At 39.4% G+C, this 21046-nt stretch overlaps 1 protein-coding gene across 2 annotated transcripts in view; it reads left to right on the top strand.

The window, feature by feature from the left end:
• The window catches only part of LOC133623777 (adenylate kinase 7-like), a 39590-nt gene extending 21089 nt beyond the window's left edge, over positions 1 to 18501 (top strand). The window contains exons 16-19 of one of the 2 annotated variants that reach the window (XM_072916274.1): positions 4333 to 4550; positions 4744 to 4902; positions 4989 to 5088; positions 18452 to 18501. In XM_072916274.1, coding sequence (XP_072772375.1) covers positions 4333 to 4550; positions 4744 to 4902; positions 4989 to 5021 — 410 coding nt within the window. In that variant the 3' untranslated portion in view covers positions 5022 to 5088; positions 18452 to 18501. Of the gene's footprint in view, positions 1 to 4332; positions 4551 to 4743; positions 4903 to 4988; positions 5089 to 6221; positions 6519 to 18451 lie in introns of those variants that run through there. The other variant, XM_061987160.2, reaches the window with a different exon arrangement.
• The last annotated feature ends 2545 nt before the right edge of the window (positions 18502 to 21046 follow it).

The raw sequence follows: 21046 nt of genomic DNA, 5'->3' as shown, positions 1-21046 counted from the left end.
TTTCCTACCATTGTTCTCTGTTTGACTAATATCACTTGATCAAACTTTTTCTAACATTCCACACTACAAAATAAAAGTATGTATGATTCCAGCTGATATCTTACCGGATCAATATCGGTATCGACCGATACTCAAAGCTCAAATATCGATATCTTATTGGAAGTGAATAGTTGTATTTAGACATCCCTATTATATATATGGAAACAAGTACTGAAATACCTTCGCAGCACCTCCCACTCTTCTGGCTGAGTGGGCGATCCTGAGAAGTTTGGTATCGATCCGATACCAAGCGAGCCTGGATGACATCAAAAGCAGCTTGTAAAACGCCAAAAGCCTGAATGGTGTAGGTTGAACAGCAATAAATAATGGTGTCGTCTGCATAAAAATGGTACATTGCATTTGGTAATGTTCAGTAATGAAGCGGTCGTCCCAGCCACCTGTATACATCGTGTTCTGCTGAAAAGATAGTCTGTGAACCAAGCAGCAGCATTTTTAGACAATCCAATGTGATGAAGGGCTTGAATTAACAGATTGTGGTCTATTGTGTCAAATGCTTTTGACAAATCAATGAATACAGCGACACAATATTTCTACAGCCTCGATTAAATCATTTAGCAGCTGTCAAAGTACTATGCTGTTTTCTAAAACAATATTTAAAACGGAGATAAAATATTGTTTGATTCTAAAAAAAAAAATCTTTAGCTGGTTACTGATGATTTAATTTAGAATTTGGACTGTAATTATTTATATTTGTGGGTTCAACCCCTTTTAGCAGGGGAAGAACAAAGGCCGATTTCCACATTTTTTTAATGCTTTTACTTATTAGACTTAGGTTAAAAATATGCGAGAGAGGTTCAACAACAAAATCAGCAGCCAATATTAAGAAAAAGGGTTCAATTTGGTCAGGTCGTATTGCTCTGCTTTTGGGAAGTCTATAACACCCTACAATTGCGAGGGATTGGCCATGCGAAAATTCAAGCCGCAGGGCAAGGAGTTCAAATTGTTTAGTGATTGACAGTGATGATAAGGTAACATTGAATTTGTTTTTTATATACATAGCCACTCCTCCACCTTTTCGAGGACGATCGCATAGGAAGACATTATATCCATTTATAGCAATGTCTTTGTCAGAGACTGCTTTACCATGAATTGATTTACGTGGACCCCGACTTAAACAAGTTGGAAAAATTATTGGGGTGCTACCATTTAGTGGTCAATTGTACGGAATATGTACTGTACTGTGCAATCTACTAATAAAAGTCTCGATCAATCAATCAATACTTAGCCAGGTTTCTGATAATATAAGGACAGGGGTAGGGAACCTATGGCTCTGGAGCCAGATGTGGCTCTTTTGATGACTGCATCTGGCTCTCAGATAAATCTTAGCTGACATTGCTTAACAGGATAAGTAATGAATAATTCCGCTGGTAATCACAGTGTTAAAAATAACATTCAAAATATAAAACATTGTCATGCATTTTAATCCATTCATTCGTTTTGTACCGCACCTGTTCAAGAAGTCGTATTAATGGTAAGAAGTATTTTATTTATTATTGGTTAGCTTCAGAATAACAGTGTTATTAAAAAGAATAAGACTTATTATACTCTAAAAATGTTGGAGTTGGTCTTACTTAAAAATGCACGCATTTAGTTGTATTCAGTATTAAAAAATATTATATGGCTCTCCCGGAAATACATTTTAAAATATTTGGCTTTCATGGCTCTCTCAGCCAAAAAGGTTCCCGACCCCTGATATAAGGATGTCTGCATTGGTTGTTTGAATCCAGATTTTGACTAAGTCTAATTTTGGCAGTAGACTTCTAATATTTGAATGAATTAAACCGAGACCTAACCTAGCTCTAAATTCATCAGGAGTACTGATGTTGTATAAAGCTGGACCTAGATTTGGTTGCTCATTGCCCGATAGCAGAAGTAAGAGCAATATAAAGATTTTCCGTTTCATATTGCAAGGTAACCCGATTAAAACATTACTTGGCTTCCCAATGTCAAAATGAGTGATTTCAAAAGGAGTAAAACACTTATTTAATACATAAATATACCATGAATGAAGCTGGTTAGAATTATTTAGCACTGACTTACATGACGACATCAATAACCTAAATTATGTAGTTTCGAAGGACCAGGTGATTGTTATTGTGTTCGGTAGAGTTAAAGTTTGGTGGACCACCTGGTCAGGTACCCCAATACAATTGCGGAAAACAAGTCCAGGAAAAAGCATTAATATTAAATAGAGAGCTTGTGTAAAAATCATTGTCAAATTGTTTTACTACCTCTGCCAATATTCAAAATTCAGATGTCCAGGCTACAGCAGTTGGAAGGCCAAGCTAAGGCTCGCAGAGGCCCTGCCTTAGCCAGTCTGAGGCTAGGATAGATCCAGGCCGTGGCTGATGGAAGGCCAAGCTGGGGCTAGGATAGGTCCGGGCTGTGGCAGGTGGAAGCCCAAAATTTCAGCTAGCAAAACATCCCCTGGCTGCAGCAGGTCGAAGGCCTCCAGATTTCCAAGTCCAACAAAAGCAGTCAGAAAATACGCTTTTTGGAAGTAAGCCTTCCTTCAACAATTGTTAAGCTTAAACTTGTATGATTGACTTAAATTGGCTAAAAAACGGACTAAAACAGATACAAATTCAGAGCACATTGACAAGCAGACAAACAAAAGACAGTGCATCTTGGATTACCTAATCTCTCACATTACCGCGGGTACATAAAATCAAGAGTAAGATTACTAATTCTATGTTGATATGAGTGGGCCCCAGGCCCCTCTGTAGTGGAACAATTGGGCTCCGAGGTCCAAAAGGTGAAAAACCTCTGCTTTAGTCTCACCATTTCTGCTGTCATTCATCCAACATGGGAGTGAGGTTAGGGTTCTTTGCATAACCCTCCACATCAAACTGACCCAAATAGGTCTTGCATTTTGAAGCACATGATTCTCGCTTTGTTAAAATAAAGAGTTCAGATTCTAAGGGGGAAAGGAGTCAAGTCCAACACCCGAATTGATTGGCTCTCAATTATTTTCTGTCACCCCCTTCACTTTTCTCCATTCCAGTCTAACATCCATCCATCCATCTTCTTCCGCTTATCCGAGGTCGGGTCGCGGGGGCAGCAGCTTAAGCAGGGAAGCCCAGACTTCCCTCTCCCCAGCCACTTCGTCCAGCTCCTCCCGGGGGATCCCGAGGCGTTCCCAGGCCAGCCGGGAGAGATAGTCTTCCCAGCGTGTCCTGGGTCTTCCCCGTGGCCTCCTACCGGTCGGACGTGCCCGAAACACCTTCCTAGGGAGGCGTTCGGGTGGCATCCTGACCAGATGCCCGAACCACCTCATCTGGCTCCTCTCGATGTGGAGGAGCAGCGGCTTTACTTTGAGCTCCCCCCGAATGACAGAGCTTCTCACCCTATCTCTAAGGGAGAGCCCCGCCACTCGGCGGAGGAAACTCATTTCGGCCGCTTGTACCCGTGATCTTGTCCTTTTGGTCATGACCCAAAGCTCATGACCATAGGTGAGGATGGGAACGTAGATCGACCGGTAAATCGAGAGCTTTGCCTTCCGGCTCAGCTCCTTCTTCACCACAACGGATCGATACAGCGTCCGCATTACTGAAGACGCCGCACCGATCCGCCTGTCGATCTCACGATCCACTCTTCCCTCACTCGTGAACAAGACTCCGAGGTACTTGAACTCCTCCACTTGGGGCAAGATCTCCTCCCCAACCCGGAGATAGCACTCCACCCTTTTCCGGGAGTCTAACATTTGTTGGATGAAAATGAACATGTCTCCTAAAGTCCAACGGCAACGCAATTGGTCGGTGCTCTCTTTGCGGTTTTCTTTAAAAAATAAACAAAAACAATACAACAAATCTTGTTTACTTCTGATGAAAAAAAAGAAATAGAATATATATATGTATGTGTGTATATATATATATATATATATATATATATATATATATATATATATATATATATGTGTGTGTGTGTGTGTGTGTGTGTGTGTGTGTGTGTGTGTGTGTGTGTGTGTGTGTGTACTCAAATCAAAAAAGTCACATTTCTCACAAACTTAACAGTTACTGGAAATGAAAAACATGTTTTTTGTTGATTGATTGATTGATTTAAACTTTTATTAGTAGATTACAGAGTACAGTACATATTCTGTACAATTGACCACTAAATGGTAACACCCAAATACGTTTTTCAACTTGTTTAAGTCGGGGTCCACTTAAATCAATTCATGATAGTAATGATTCTGCCATAAAACATTTTAAAAACAGTAGAAAGGCTGAGAAGAACTTGCAGTAAGTGTCTCTTGTCCCTTTTTGTTTGCAGACGTCAACCGGGACGATCCCGACTTCACGGACATTGTGAACAAAATCCTCGAAGGGGTGGGGACTCCCAAGAACTATGGCCTCAGTCCTGAAGAGCAGGAGGAGGAGGACAGGAGGCGAGAAATGGAGAGGAAGCAGAAACTGGCCGAGGAGGCAGCCGAGAGAAAGCGCAAAAAGGAGGCCTCGCTAGCTGAAATTGCAGAGCAGTACGAAGCATGGGTATGCAAATTAATCTGTCTCTTTTTTTAACTAAACTGCATCGTTTCAATTAATATACAACCTATATTACTGTCACAACTGAGCGCAATTATCTTTTTAAATGATAGACTATCATATATTGTTTATTAGAATGCACTAGTGTACCGTACATTCCAGACAACCGCATTAGTGTTTTTTTGTTTTGTATACTCAGCAAAATAATCTGGCAGAGGTAGAGAGGCAGGAACATGAGCTTCTGGAGGCCCAAGCTCTCCCGCTGAGGAACTACTTGATGAAGTATGTGATGCCTTCCCTTACTGAAGCCTTGCAAGAATGCTCCAAGATCAAACCAGATGACCCTGTCAGCTTTTTGGTACACCCGCATCCTTGCATGCTATGTATCTCTCACTCTTAACTTTGTGTTGCTATTATACAATCTCCAAAATCTCTTTTGTGTAGGCTGAATATCTTCTCCGGATGGACAAGAAATGATCATACAACCTTGTTTCAGCTTCAGAAACTGTGGTATGACCAATTGGAGCCATCACTGATGTAAAAGGTGGGTATTATTTGTAATTAGTATTTCAATTACATTTTCTAGCAGCCAAGTCTTGCAAACCAATGCTTTTCCTAAAACATTCTGTTGCATTGCAATAATATCATAAAATGTGCAGTTTTCAGTGGAAAAAAGGTTGAAAGGTGAAATACATGACAATAAAAACAAATCAATGCACCTTATTACACAGCATATTTGTAGGTGAAAGTGAGTAAGTAGAAGTGAAATACAAAAAAATACATAACACTAACATATTTATTATGTACCGTATTTTTCGGACTATAAGTCGCAGTTTTTTTCATAGTTTGGCCGGTGGTGCGATTTATACCCAGGAGCAACTTATGTGTGAAATTATTAACACATTGCCGTAAAATATCAAATAATATTATTTATCTCATTCACGCAAGAGACTAGACGTATAAGATTTCATGGGATTTAGCGATTAGGAGTGACAGATTGTTTGGTAAACGTATAGCATGTTCTATATGTTATAGTTATTTGAATGACTCTTACCATAATATGTTACGTTAACATACCAGGCACGTTCTCAGTTGGTTATTTATACCTCATATAACGTACACTTATTCAGCCTGTTGTTCACTATTCTTTATTTATTTTAAATTGCCTTTCAAATGTCTATTCTTGGTGTTGGGTTTTATCAAATACATTTCCCCAAAAAATGCGACTTATACTCCAGTGCGACTTATACATGTTTTTTTCCCCTTCTTTATTATGCATTTTCGGCCGGTGCGTCTTATACTCCGGTGCGACTTATACTCCGAAAAATACAGTATTATTTGTAATTAGTATTTTAATGATATTTTCTAGCAGCCAAGTCTTGCTAACAATACTTTCCCTAAAACATTCTGTTGCATTGGAAGAATATCATAAAATGTACAGTTCGCAGTGGAAAAAAACTTGAAAGGTGAAATACATGAAAATATCTAAACTTAACAATGCACCTTATTACACAGCATATTTGTCGGTGAAAGTGAGTAAGTAGAAGTGAAATACAAAAAAATACATAACACTAACATATTTATTATGTATGTACTAAATGTAGGACAAAGCTAAGAAAATGCCACCACGTGTTAGTGGTTAATAGTTGCCACTCAAAACAAATTTGTCATTTGCAGGCCTCATGACTCAGCAGACTTCTTGGAAGAGATGCACTTTTGAGTCCAGCCAAGACGTAAACAGCATTTATCCTGGTTTTTTTTATTTTACAACTGACAAAAGTGAACTTCTTCCCGTATGTCTATAAGCAAAAAGATCCATAAATTGAAGTCATGACAAGGTCTTGAGTTCATTGTGGTTAAACTCAGTCAATCATGTGTACAGTGTTAGTATGCTTTGTCACCACTAGATGGTGGAGTGACCCCTTTTAAGAACATTTTCAACAAACTTCATTGGTCAAATACAAATATCATTATGCGTTTGTGTTCAATATATCGAGAAAGAGTAGTTTACAGCTGTAGTGCAATAGTAATGCATTGCTCACAGAACTTCAACATACAAGTACACCGCCATAATCTAATTATAAAGCAAACTACAAAACCCAAAACCAGTGAAGTTGGCATGTTGTGTAAATCGTAAATAAAAACAGAATACAATGATTCGCGAATCCTTTTCAACCTATATTCAATTGAATAGATTGCAAAGACAAGATTCTTAAAGTTGGAACTGGAAAACTTGCAAATATTAGCTCATTTGGAATTTGATGCCTGAATCGTTTTGCAAAAAAGACTGAGAAAGATGAGGAATGCTCATCAAACACTTATTTGGAACATCCCACGGGTGAACAGGCTAATTGGGAACAGGTGGATGCCATGATTGGGTATAAAAGCAGCTTCCATGAAATGCTCAGTCATTCACAAATAAGGATAGGGCGAGGATCACCACTTTGTGAAAAAATGCGTGAGCAAATTGTTTAAGAACATTTTTTAACCAGCTATTGCAAGGAATTTAGGGATTTCACCATTTACGGTGCATAATATCATCAAAAGGTTCAGAGAATCTGGAGAAATCACTGCATGTAAGTAGCAAGGCTGAAAACCAACATTGAATGCCTGTGACCTTCGATCCCTCAAGCGATACTGCATTAAAAACCGACATCAGTGTGTAAATGATGTCACCACATGGGCTCAGGAACACTTCAGAAACCCACTGTCAGTAACTACAGTTTGTCGCTACATCTGTAAGTGCAAGTTAAAACTCTACTTTGCAAAGCGAAAGCCATTTATCAACAACACCCAGAAAAAACGCCGGCTTTGCTGGGCCCGAGCTCATTTAAGATGGACTGATGCGAAGTGGAAATGTGTTTTGTGGTCTGACAAGTTCACATTTCACATTGTTTTTGGAAACTGTGGACGTTGTGTCCCCCGGAACAAAGAGGAAAATAACCTTCCGGGTAATAGGCGCAAAGTACAAAAGCCAGCATCTGTGATGGTATGGGGGTGTATTAGCGCACAAGGCATGGGTAACTTACACATCTGTGAAGGCACCATTAATACTGAAAGGTACATACAGGTTTTGGAGCAACATATGTTGCCATCCAAGCAACGTTATCATGGACGCCCCTGCTTATTTCAGCAAGACAATGCCAAGTCACGTGTTACAACAGCGTGGCTTCGTAGTAAAAGAATGCGGGTACTAGACTGGCCTGCCTGTAGTCCAGACCTGTCTCCCATTGAAAATGTGTTGCGCAATATGAAGCCTAAAATACCACAACGGAGACCCCCGGACTGTTGAACAACTTAAGCTGTACATCAAGCAAGAATGGGAAAGAATTCCACCTGAAAAGCTTCAAAAATTGGTCTCCTCAGTTACCAAACATTTACTAAGTGTTGTTAAAAGGAAAGGCCATGTAACACAGTGGTAAAAATGCCCCTGTGCCAACTTTTTTGCAATGTGTAGCTGCCATTAAATTCAAAGTTAATGATTATTTGCAAAAAAAAATTACGTTTCTCAGTTTGAACATTAAATATCTTGTCTTTGCAGTCTATTCAATTGAATATAAGCTGAAAAGAATTTGCTAATGATTGTATTCTGTTTTTGTTTGCGAATTACACAACATGCCAACTTCACTGGTTTTGGGCTTTGTACAACATCAATAATAAGCATATATTTTAATTAATTTTATAGCATGGCATTAAATCATGCAACAGTTTGTACAATTCCACCACAGAAATAGAGAGAAAATCGGATTTCTTGAGCGTCTGGCAGGCACCGTACTAACTCCCTCTTCAAGTAGTGATTCCAGTTTTGTCACTCAGTCTTGATTTCAAAATCATTTTGTCCTAATTTCATTTTTGAAGCATGACAAGATGTCCTGCCAAACGCCCACACTTCCCAAAAGTAATTCCCCCACCGAGCCGAGAACCCCTCGCTAATGCTTTTCCTGGCCTTTAGTTCTTGATGGCTTTAGGAGCGGGATATTATTGCGCTGGGGATTGACTGACTGTGACTACACACAGAAGAAGGTTAGACATGTAGATTAAAAGTGACAAATACTTAGCCGGGTGCCAACGCCAAAGCTGTGCTGTTTGGAAAACCTGAGTCATCATCACAGATGGTCGAGTGTCCACAAAGTGTTGAAGAATGCTGGGAAAACGACAATTTCACAGGCTCAATATTGTGGCCCTTCCAAGTTTAATACTGCAGTCACTACTCCCCAGCAGATGGCACTGTCTGTCTTTATGTTGGATGTTGATACTTAATACAGAGCAGTGTTTAGATGAAAATTAATGTCAGTATGTATACATGTGTCTCATGAGCAGGGCCGGCCCGTGGCATAGGCCGTATAGGCAAATGCTAAGGGCGCCGTCCAACAGGGGGCGCCACGCCAGTGCCACAAATGTTGGAGAAAAAAAAAAAAAAGTTGGTACTATTATTTCTAAATACAAAAAATAATCCCACGTTAATTAAAATGCAAAGTAAAGCCTATATTATAGAAATATTATTTGTTACAACATTACGAGGTAGCAGGTAGGTAACGTTAGCCTACATGAAATTATTTGTCTGTTACAGAATGTGATAGTAACATGGCTTTTTAGCATTAAGCTAATGTTACATGATTCGGCAATTGCTAATCAATAAATAGCTAGTTCTGTTTTAACGTCGGGTTAATTGTGGAGGGGGCTAAATTGTTATGGAAAATAATAATGTAACGTTAGGTAATTACAGTACTCCCACCTTACATTCCTCAGGGACATTTGTATTAGACCTTTTAAGCAGGTGTTTTTTGTTTACATTGTTATTGCCCTGCAGGTAATAGTCACTTTTCCACCCCTTTATATATTAGGTATAGTTGTAAGCCTAGTTGTTAAAGTGCACATCATTAATGTTAATTAAGCAATATGTATGTAAAAAATATTGTAATAAACATTTATTTATTCATATTTTTTTAATCTTGTTAACTATTCTGATTGTTAATTTGCTTTCTTTAAGTAAAAAAAAAGGTCAAAGACAAAGCTATTCGGTTTCTTGTGAGTATATACACTTCACTGCCGATGTGGGGGGGCGCCACCTAAAATCTTGCCTAGGGCGCCAGATTGGTTAGGGCCTGCTCATGAGTAAAATAAATTGATTCCATATTTCAAATAAATATCTTATTATAACAGTCCTATAAATGCTTTACCCATAAGCCAGAGTTTGTTAACCATTAATGAGCCGCGAGCGCCCCCTAGAGGGCTGCCAAAAGATGTGTTTCTTTTTCCCTGCTTGAGGAAGTAATGACAATCTCAAACAAAAACAAATTCCGAAGTTTAAGTCATTGAGAATTCTTAAGCGCAAAAATTATGACCACAGTGGTAAAGCTGCATTTTCATATGCACTTTATGTTATTGACTGTTTAGTTAAAAAAAATATTCATTTTTAATTTAGTTTATTTATTTTAGCACAACATAATTGTATGTACATTTATTTTTCAGTTATTTCCCAGTCCCTACTTATGCAGTATATTTGATTAATACTTTTTTCTAATCAGCCTAACCTAAGCCTAAGGTGTATGTGTTAAAATAAATAATAATCTTTGTGATTAACGCATGATTTCATATCATTTGACAAGATTTATCCTGTTAAACTTTAAGTAGGTTAGATATACTTACTGTATACAATTAAAATCAAGAGTAAGATTAGTAATTCAGTGTTAATATTTGAGTGGGCCTCAGGGTCCTCTGCAGTGGAAAAGTTGGGTCCTGAGGTCAGAAAGTTTAAGAACCCCTGCTCCAAAAAAATGTCTTCTACTCTACCCAAATAATCATTTTGACTTCCAAGCAGGCTGTAAAAAATATTAAATTATTTTAATAATGGAACACAGTACCAGACTAATTTTGGCAAATGACATGTTTTCTTTTTCTACAGAAAGTTATCCAAGAGAACCAAGTAATTTATGCTATTTATTCTTCTTTCTTGGTTAAAGTATTATAATTGGCAGTGGTGCCAAATTGTCTGCACACACTTAGTGGTGGTCTTCACCATATTTTGCTATCTTGCTCCACTTCCAGTCACAAAAAACCCCTCAAACCCCCCTTTGTAGTGGTCTGGTCACTCAAACACACACACACGCACACACACACACACACACAATGAAAATAATAACCATCATGGTGGTCATCCTAACATCTGCTGGTGGTTGAAAATGCTGAATGAGGACCACACACACCTACACACTCCATATAATAGCTGAATTCTAGCATTTTCCTAGCTGCCAAAATGTAAAGACGCCACAATAAAAGCAGAATGTCAAGTGTCATGCCACATAATAACATAGTAAGATAAAAACACACACATAACCCTTATTTAATAGATGCAACAATGCCACACATCCTAAAGAGAAACCATCACCCTCCAACATCTGTTGACCATATTGACACCAAAACAGGTTAATTGGCCTGTACACACACTAACACAAACACAACCACTCACTAATCTATTTACCAGTGGTTGAGGCCCTAAGTTGAGACATGCATCACTGCATGTCACCCCCTAGTGCAGGGGTGTCAAACTCAAATACAGAGTGGGCCAAAATTTAAAACTGAACAAAGCCGCGGGCCAAGGTTGAACAAATTAACCTTTTGATAGGGACCCAAACAAGTTTTGCATTAAATATTGAACAAGCAAGGCTTATATAACTTTATAGTGACATGCAAAATCGAGTTTCAAATAATAATAATAATAATTAAAAAATATCAATGGCATATCAAATACAATTTAAATACAAATTGAATGCCTATTTTCTATTTGCAGCCTTCTGAGGTAAATATCAACATTAACTTTTTCCACAGGCTAATAAATTTGAAAATAAAATAATGAATAAACCAACCATTCAGGACTTTAAACTGCTCAGTTTGCAACACACTGATCTAATCTGATGTGCCCAAGCCAGATACCTGCCATCTTTTTTGGGATGCTAGTTCATTAATGTCGGGGCTCAGGCTTTGAGCTGAAGCAACCCTCATTATCAAACGAAGATGTTCATCAGTCATTATATCTCGTATTCCACAGTCCTGGGGACGTGCCTTACAGGCACTGCTTTTAAAGTCCTCTACGAGCTGACGTCACGTCCGCTTGTAATCCCTTCTAACAACGTGCCCGCCCAGTCACAAGATATGAGCGGCTTCTGTACGTACACTCACGTAAATGCAACGCATACTTCATCAACAGCGATACAGTTTACACTGAGAGTGACCATATAAGCAACTTTAACATTGTTAGAAATATACGCCACACTGGGAATCCACACCAAACAAGAATGACAAACACATTTTGGGAGAACATCCGCGCAGTAACACAATATAAACACAACAGAACAAATACCCAGAACCCTTTGCAGCACTAGGTGTTGTGCCGGATAATGCACCCCCGGCGTAGAATGCACCCCCTGACGGGAGTGTTATATCAACTAAAGCCCACACTTAAAGTTTCCACGTGCAAGATTGAATCTATTTAAAAAAGTTATTTAATAACCCCCCCCCCCCCACACACACACACACACACACATACACACACCTTGTAGCGTCCCGGAAGAGTTAGTGCAGCAAAGGGTTCTGGGTATTTGTTCTGTTGTGTTTATGTTGTGTTACTGTGCGGATGTTCGCCCAAAATGTGTTTGTCATTCTTGTTTGGTGTGGATTCACAGTGTGGCGTATATTTCTAACAATGTTAAAGTTTTTTTTATACTGGCACCCTCAGTGTAACCTGTATCGCTGAAGATCAAGTATGCGTTGCGTTCACTTTTATGTGTGTGCTAAAGCTGAACCAGCATTCGTTGGACTGGACGAAAAGGGGACGTTAGAATTCTTGGGAGGGGCACTGAAATTTGGGAGTCTCCCGGGAGGTTTGGAAAGTATGAGAATTAGCGGTGTACCGCGGCACCGCCGCTGTATATGATCGGCGAGCCAGCACTAGTGTTAATTTGATATCGCCTCACGGGCCAAGTGAAATTACACGGCGGGCCAAATTTGGCCCGCGGGCCAGAGTTTGACACCCATGCCCTAGTGTGTCCAACATGATGTGCACGTGTAACTGTTGCTCATCAGTAAAGTTTTGAGACAAAATGTCACCTTCCATCAACATCCAATAAGACTGATAAGATACGTTGCACTTCAGTTTTTATTCCATATGGCCTATGATCAGATGACATAGTCAGCAAACACACGCTAAAGTCATCTTCCACCACTCAATCATTGTGACGTGACAACAAAGAAAGGTTGGCATACTCTTACTTTAATCACCTTGGAGCAAGCACAGGACGTGTCAGCCATTCTTTAGAAGAAAACATGCACTCTTGAGACTCTACAGATACAAATAACTGAACTTTTTCCAACTAGCAAATGGGAGACAGATCTTGTTGACTCCAGTGGATTAAGAGGATGATTACGGCGAATCCACGAAAGGATTGTTTGAAAATTAAGAAGGAATGTAATGCGACACAGAGATTTGCGAGGTTGATTGCTTCAATGACCCAGCTCATAACTCAACACACTCATATCTCACATAACACCCATTGAAATGGGTTATACTTGTATAGCGCTTTCTACCTTTTTTTTAAAGGAACTCAAAGCGCTTTGACACTATTTCCACATTCACCCATTCACACACACATTCACACACTGATGGCGGTAGCTGCCATGCAAGGCGCTAACCAGGACCCATCAGGAGCAAGGGTGAAGTGTCTTGCTCAAGGACACAACGGACATGACTAGGATGGTAGAAGGTGGGGATTGAACCAGGAACCCTCAGGTTGCTGGCACAGCCACTCTCCCAACCGCGCCACGCCATCCTGAAATAGAATCAATTTAATGTATGCCCAAAACAGCACAATTGTAACATGCCTTTTAAAAAACATGCCACATTTACCTTGGCAAGTGGACTTCTCCTTCAAACACACAATCAGCATCTTCTCATCTCTATTTTCATGAGTACATTTCTGCCGAGTAAATATTATTTTAACCTCCTTGGCCTGCGCTAGACCCTGTCTATATTAAACCGGATAACTCCTTAAACGAATAACTATTTAGCCTAAGCCCTGTGTCAGCCACACTAACCCATCGTTTAAAGGGGAACATTATCACAATTTCAGAAGGGTTAAAACCATTAAAAATCAGTTCCCAGTGGCTTATTTTATTTTTCGAAGTTTTTTTCTAAATTTTACCCATCACGCAATATCCCTAAAAAAAGCTTCAAAGTGCCTGATTTTAACCATCGTTATATACACCCGTCCATTTTCCTGTGACGTCACATAGTGATGCCAACACAAACAAACATGGCGCATAGAACAGCAAGCTATAGCGACATTAGCTCGGATTCAGACTCGGATTTCAGCGGCTTAAGCGATTCAACAGATTACGCATGTATTGAAACGGATGGTTGTAGTGTGGAGGCAGGTAGCGAAAACGAAATTGAAGAAGAAACTGAAGCTATTGAGCCATATCGGTTTGAACCGTATGCAAGCGAAACCGACGAAAACGACACGACAGCCAGCGACACGACAGCCAGCGACACGGGAGAAAGAGAGGACGAATTTGGCGATCGCCTTCTAACCAACGATTGGTATGTGTTTGTATGGCATTAAAGGAAACTAACAACTATGAACTAGGTTTACAGCATATGAAATACATTTGGCAACAACATGCACTTTGAGAGTGCAGACAGCCCAGTTTTCATCAATTAATATATTCTGTAGACATACCCTCATCCGCTCTCTTTTCCTGAAAGCTGATCTGTCCAGTTTTGGAGTTGATGTCAGCAGGCCAGGGAAGCTAGGGTCGATATTCTTCTCTTGATCATCTTCGGTGGCATAAGGGACGGTAGAAGCGGTGTGAGCCAAGACATCCAGGGGGTTTAGCTCGCTCGTCTGCGGGAACAAACTGCCGCCATTGCTTGCCGTGCTACCGAGGTCCTTTGTCCCTGAATTGCTCACACACTCCGGCAGATTCAATGGGGGTCTGGCGGCAGATTTCTTTGACTTTATCGTTGGAAATGCATCTGCTTTGAGTGTCGCAGGATATCCACACATTCTTACCATCTCTGTCGTAGCATAGCTTTCGTCGGTAAAGTGTGCAGAACAAACGTCCAATTTCTTGCCACTTTCGCATCTTTGGGCCACTGGTGCAACTTGAATCCGTCCCTGTTCGTGTTGTTACACCCTCCGACAACACACCGACGAGGCATGATGTCTCCAAGGTACGGAAAACAGTCGAAAAAACGGAAAATAACAGAGCTGATTTGACTCGGTGTTTGTAATGTGTTTGAGAAAATGGCGGATTGCTTCCCGATGTGACGTCATCTCGCCGAGAGCGAATAATAGAAAGGCGTTTAATTCCCCAAAATTCACCCATTTAGAGTTCGGAAATCGGTTAAAAAAATATATGGTCTTTTTTCTGCAACATCAAGGTATATATTGACGCTTACATAGGTCTGATAATGATAATGTTCCCCTTTAAGGTTCCCCTCCTTGGATATTTATTTTACACGGGTCATTGCGCCATGTATTTTTTGAATCTGCGGTTCTTAGCTCTGTATGGACTCGTTGATCATTTATTAACGGAGTTTGGAGAGGAAGTGACGTCAGAAAGAACGCACCACAACCAGCTTCATAACAACCGGTTTCCACTCGGCGAGTCATCCAGACATGCCCATGTTTCTCCTTCTTGTACATGTACAGGCGTTTGTAGGAATCACACATGAATACCTTAAGACAGCGGTTCTTAACCTGGGTTCGATCGAACCCTAGGGGTTCGGTGAGTCGGCCTCAGGGGTTCGGCAGAGCCTCCGTTGCGGAGGACAAGACACGCCCGACTCATCGTGTAAATAAAAACTTCTCCATGTCGGCGTATTATGGATACCCCCAAACAATGTTCCCTCTAATTTTCCATATGTGTGAGCAAATGCAAAAACTCCTTGAGCATTCAGTGGAGCACATGTGAGCGACGTCAGACCTGTCCCAAACCTGACTAAATAACAAGTTTAATGTTTTATTATTGTAATCAAATGACAGCAGTCATTTCCATGAGATTATTTTCTAATATAAGTGTTTTGGCCCACTTACAATGACTATAACATATTGTTTTTCATGAGCTGTGTACTAGTATTATATGTCTGGGTGGGGGTCCTGCTTTGGAAATAATGTGTACCCTTTCAGATATCGCATTTAGTTCCCACTAAAACATTCACATGTTGCACAATGAGATGTAAACATGGGATCATGTGTACATTCCTGTAACTTTCTGTTTGTAAAATATACATTTATTAGTATTTCTTTAATATAATAACATCATTTTATGATTACGGTTCAGGTTCGGTGAATGCGCATATGAAACTGGTGGGGTTCGGTACCTCCAACAGGGTTAAGAACCACTGCCTTAAGAGAAGGAAACGCGCGATTACAGCTATTTCGGATACAACACATCTCAGACGGCAACATAGCAATGTTGAGCGACGATTTTGGATAAGGCCTGGAAGAACGGCAGCCTGGTGGGATATGTTTGTCACCGAGTGTGTTGTGTAAGAGAACTTTCGAATGTCCAGGTCAGCTGTGATTCTACTTAGCGAAAAACTTTGTCCATTTGTCGAAGGGGAGACAACGAGAATGCGGGCTCCCGCGGATGTGATAAAAAAAAGGTAGCGTGTGCTTTGTATTACCTGGCCATCGAGGGAGGACTACGGAAAACGGCAAATGCATTTGGCCTGGCAAAGCAGACTGTATCAGTTATTGTCCGCCATGTATGTTTACATCTAGTTTTGTACTCCATAACTACTGTGAAGCCATGAAAGCATAGTTGTAAGGTTAAAGTACCACTGATAGTCACACACACACACTAGGTGTGGTGAAATTACCCTCTGCATTTGACCCATCCCCTTGTTCCACCCCCTGGGAGGTGAGGGGAGCAGTGGGCAGCAGCGGTGGCCACGCTCGGGAATCATTTTGGTGATTTAACCCCCAATTCCAACCCTTGATGCTGAGTAGGAGGTAATGGGTCCCATTTTTATTGTCTTTGGTATGACTCGGCCGGGGTTTGAACTCACGACCTACCGATCTCAGGGCGGACACTCTAACCACAAGGCCACTGAGTTGGCTAAAATGTTCTTTATCACATTGTTTACTTTCACACGTCCATTAAAGATAGGATTCATGTATGCTGGCTCAGGTGTGATTCACTACAATAGGACTAGTCTAACAGCTGCTGATGGTGAGGTAAGCAAGGTTTACTGTTCAAAGAAATGTGGCAATAGTCTACATTGAAATACTTCACATACCAGACCGGGTAAGGATGCACTTCCAGGTCAGAGGTGACTATGACGTAACATATGCACGTCTGCCATTTTCCACGCATGCCACCTAGGTCGCGTTGCGTCGGCGGGTGGGGGACGGAGGTGGTCTTAAACCAAAGCTTAAACGATGGCATTGTGTGTGTGTGTGGAGAGGGATAAGGTTAGGTGGGTCTCCTGCTGGCCCCACCTTCTACCATCCTAGTCACATCCGTTGTGTCCTTGAGCAAGACACTTCACCCTTGCTCCTGATGGGTCCTGGTTAGCGCCTTGCATGGCAGCTCCCGCCATCAGTGTGTGAATGGGTGAATGTGGAAATAGTGTCAAAGCGCTTTGAGTTCCTTAAAAAGGTAGAAAAGCGCTATACAAGTATAATCCATTTACCATCCATCCATCCATTTTTTTACCGCTTGTCCCGCTCGGGATCGCGGGGGGTGCTGGAGCCTATCTCAGCTGCATTCGGGCGGAAGGCGGCGTACACCCTGGACAAGTTGCCACCTCATCACAGGGCCAACAGAAATAGACAGACAACATTCACACTCACATTCTATGGACTGGACTCTCACACTATTATGTTAGATCCACTATGGACTGAATTCTCACTATTATGTTAGATCCACTATGGACTGGACTTTCACTATTATGTTAGATCCACTATGGACTGGACTCTCACACTATTATGTTAGATCCACTATGGACTGAACTCTCACTATTATGTTAGATCCACTATGGACTGGACTTTCACTATTATGTTAGATCCACTATGGACTGGACTCTCACACTATAATGTTAGATCCACTATGGACTGGACTCTTACCATTGGCGTTGTTAGGCCTATTTTAGGGGGGCTTAAGAATATTTTAGGGGGGCTTGAGCCCCCCTAAAATATTCTTAAGCCCCCCTAAATAATTTGGTGTTAAAAAAAATAAAAACATTTTTTTATTTTTTATTTTTTTACAAATACATGCCAACATATTTATTATAAAGTGGCCCGAATATGAGTTTAAATCAATAATCATATAGCCTGTCATTATTCACTCAGTTTCCCCTCACTTCATAGCGTAGAGAGCCCTTTTAGTGCGTCGGTATCCAATTCATTCCACTTGTTCATATAGAAAATGCCCACATCACTCAAAATCCAGTCCGCATTTTCTCTGCGACCTTGCTTGCGGTCCTGCAGGTATACGAAGCACATTAGCACACAGCACTGCAGAACAAGAACGTGAACGGATGCAAAATGGACATAAGAAACTTTTTCAAGAAAGTAAGTATTCATCACTGCTTGTAGTAAAATGTATTAGCTCCACTTTACACCAGGTTTGTGTTTGACAAAAAGTTACATTCCCGCTCTAAAACAATGCTGCTACTTAGTTAGCTAGTTAGCCTGAAATGCACCATGAAGGTCCTGGTTTTTATAAAGTTAAATGTGCACTCTTTTTTTACCATTTGCTATCTTTGGGGTTACTTCCTTCTGGAGCATCAGCTGTGTTTCTCACTTTACACATGGAGGAGAACAGGAGCTGAGCTCATTCACGTATGACTATCATCAGTAGATAATAATAATAATCACTCCACAACCCCTATTGACCTGTAGGAGTCAGGGCAGAGGAGCACAGAAAGTGAGAGGGGAGAGGCCTCTACTGGAAAGGTGAGTAGGAGAAAATAATGATACATATAAATAAATATTAAAACGTTGTTTTTTTTTAATGGGTTATCGATAAGCCATTTGTTTTATTTATTTATGGGTGGATCAGGTTGACTATTGGTCCTCCTAATTGTCAATCATTCTGGTGATGTTACGTAATATTATTTATATAATAGATTGTATTTGTAATCTACTTTACATTTGATTCCAAATCTCAAAGTGCAACAGAATTACAACCATTGGCGTTGTTAGGCCTATTTTGGCGTTGTAATAAATAAATAAATAAATAATGGCTTATCGATAAGCCATTTGTTTTATTTGATATATATATACATATATACGTATATATATGTCCTTACGTAACATCACCAGAATGATTGATAATTAGGAGGACCAATAGTCAACATGATCCACAACATCCTCTAGTATACCTTTATGTCTTTCATACATATATATATATATATATATATATATATATATATATATATATATATATATATATACATATTAAGTCTTTCATACATACATATATATATATATATATATATATATATATATATATATATGTATGAAAGACTTATGTATATATATATATATATATATATATATATATATATATATATATATATATATATATATATGTATGTGTGGGAAAAAAATCACAAGACTATTTCATCTCTACAGGCCTGTTTCATGAGGGGGGGTACCCTCAATCATCAGGAGATTTTTTTTTATTTTTTTTATTTTTTTTTATATATATTTATATATTTATATATATATATATATATATATGTATATATATATATATATATATATATGTGTAAGAAAAACCCAGACACCATCTTTGTTGTCACTTTTCTCCTGCGCACAATGAGTGAAGCTGCACGAAACCTTGTGTCTGCAATTGTAAATAATTAGTTTTTAAGTTTTGTGTTTCTTGTAGAATCTATATGAAGTAATATACATTAGCCTATTGTTAAAATAATGAAAAAAACATATTTAAATATATTTGTTTTATTGTATTGTTACATTAATAGCTGTTTTATTATTATAGGATGGCTTGTTAAACATTTCATAGGCTTTTCAGAGGGAGGAAAAACCAAGACATTTAATATAAAATGTAAAATGAATAAATACATAAAAAGAAAAAGAAAAAAAATGGTTAAAAGCCATCGTCCAGGGTAGCATTTAATTTCGTCCCGTGCATATTTTTTTTTACCGTCCCCGGGACGACGGGACTGCGTTAATCTCAAGCCCTGGAAGTTACATTTTATTGTTTGCATTATTTGTTTCAGCATTGCACTTTGAAGATGGTCCCTCAGCTCTTTGACAGCTTTGGCAGATCAGCAGACGGACTCTAAGTCTTTCTTATTTACAGTATATATAAACGTTTCTCATTTCTATTCAGACTTCCATATATATTTAATTTCCTTAACGACTTGCCATAATATATATATATATATATAAATATATTATATATAAGCCAAATTATCCTGATCCAGATATTACTTTCAAGTAATTAAGTAATATTTCCAGGGCTTGAATTTACAACCATTTTAGTCACATATTTGCCCAAAATGTAATCTGTGCAACTTCAAAATATTTGGGAACAAACAATTATTGTATTATGAGCGAAAGTGGTGGCATTCGCCTCTATGTTGTGAAGTAATAACATAGAGGCTAATGCCATGACTTTCATTGTGTTTCAGTGTATCTTGAAGGATCATGCAAGTAATTGTTTCTTGTTGATGCTGTAAACAAAATGTCACTGTGCAAACCCATGTTTGTTGTTGTACTGAACACAGATTGAAAATAAACCGACTGAAATTATAATAATAACAATGAATAATTTCTAAATCTTTGTTAGCCGTTTGTGAAGTTTTGTGCTCTTGCGCTACGTTCGCTTGCATCCTGTGCATCTCCTGGGGGCTAAGCCCCCCCTGTCCTTAAAAGCTAGTGACGCCCCTGACTCTTACTATTATGTTAGATCCACTATGGACTGGACTCTTACTATTATGTTAGATCCACTATGGACTGGACTCTTACTATTATGTTATATCCACTATGGACTGGACTCTCACTATTATGTTAGATCCACTATGGACTGGACTCTCACAATATTATGTTAGATCCACTATGGACTGGACTCTCACAATATTATGTTAGATCCACTATGGACTGGACTCTCACAATATTATGTTAGATCCACTTTGGACTGGACTCTCACAATATTATGTTAGATCCACTTTGGACTGGACTCTCACTATTATGTTAGATCCACTGTGGACTGGACTCTCACACTATAATGTTAGATCTACTATGGACTGGACTCTCACACTATAATATTAGATCCACTATGGACTGGACTCTTACTATTATGTTAGATCCACTATGGACTGGACTCTTACTATTATGTTATATCCACTATGGACGGGACTTTCACTATTATGTTAGATCCACTATGGACTGGACTCTCACACTATAATGTTAGATCCACTATGGACTGGACTCTCACACTATAATATTAGATCCACTATGGACTGG

This window comes from Nerophis lumbriciformis, linkage group LG26, assembly GCF_033978685.3.
Source record: "Nerophis lumbriciformis linkage group LG26, RoL_Nlum_v2.1, whole genome shotgun sequence".
NCBI lineage: Eukaryota > Metazoa > Chordata > Actinopteri > Syngnathiformes > Syngnathidae > Nerophis > Nerophis lumbriciformis.
The sequence above is the reverse complement of the archived record's forward strand: the minus strand, read 5'-3'. Positions and strand labels throughout refer to the sequence as shown.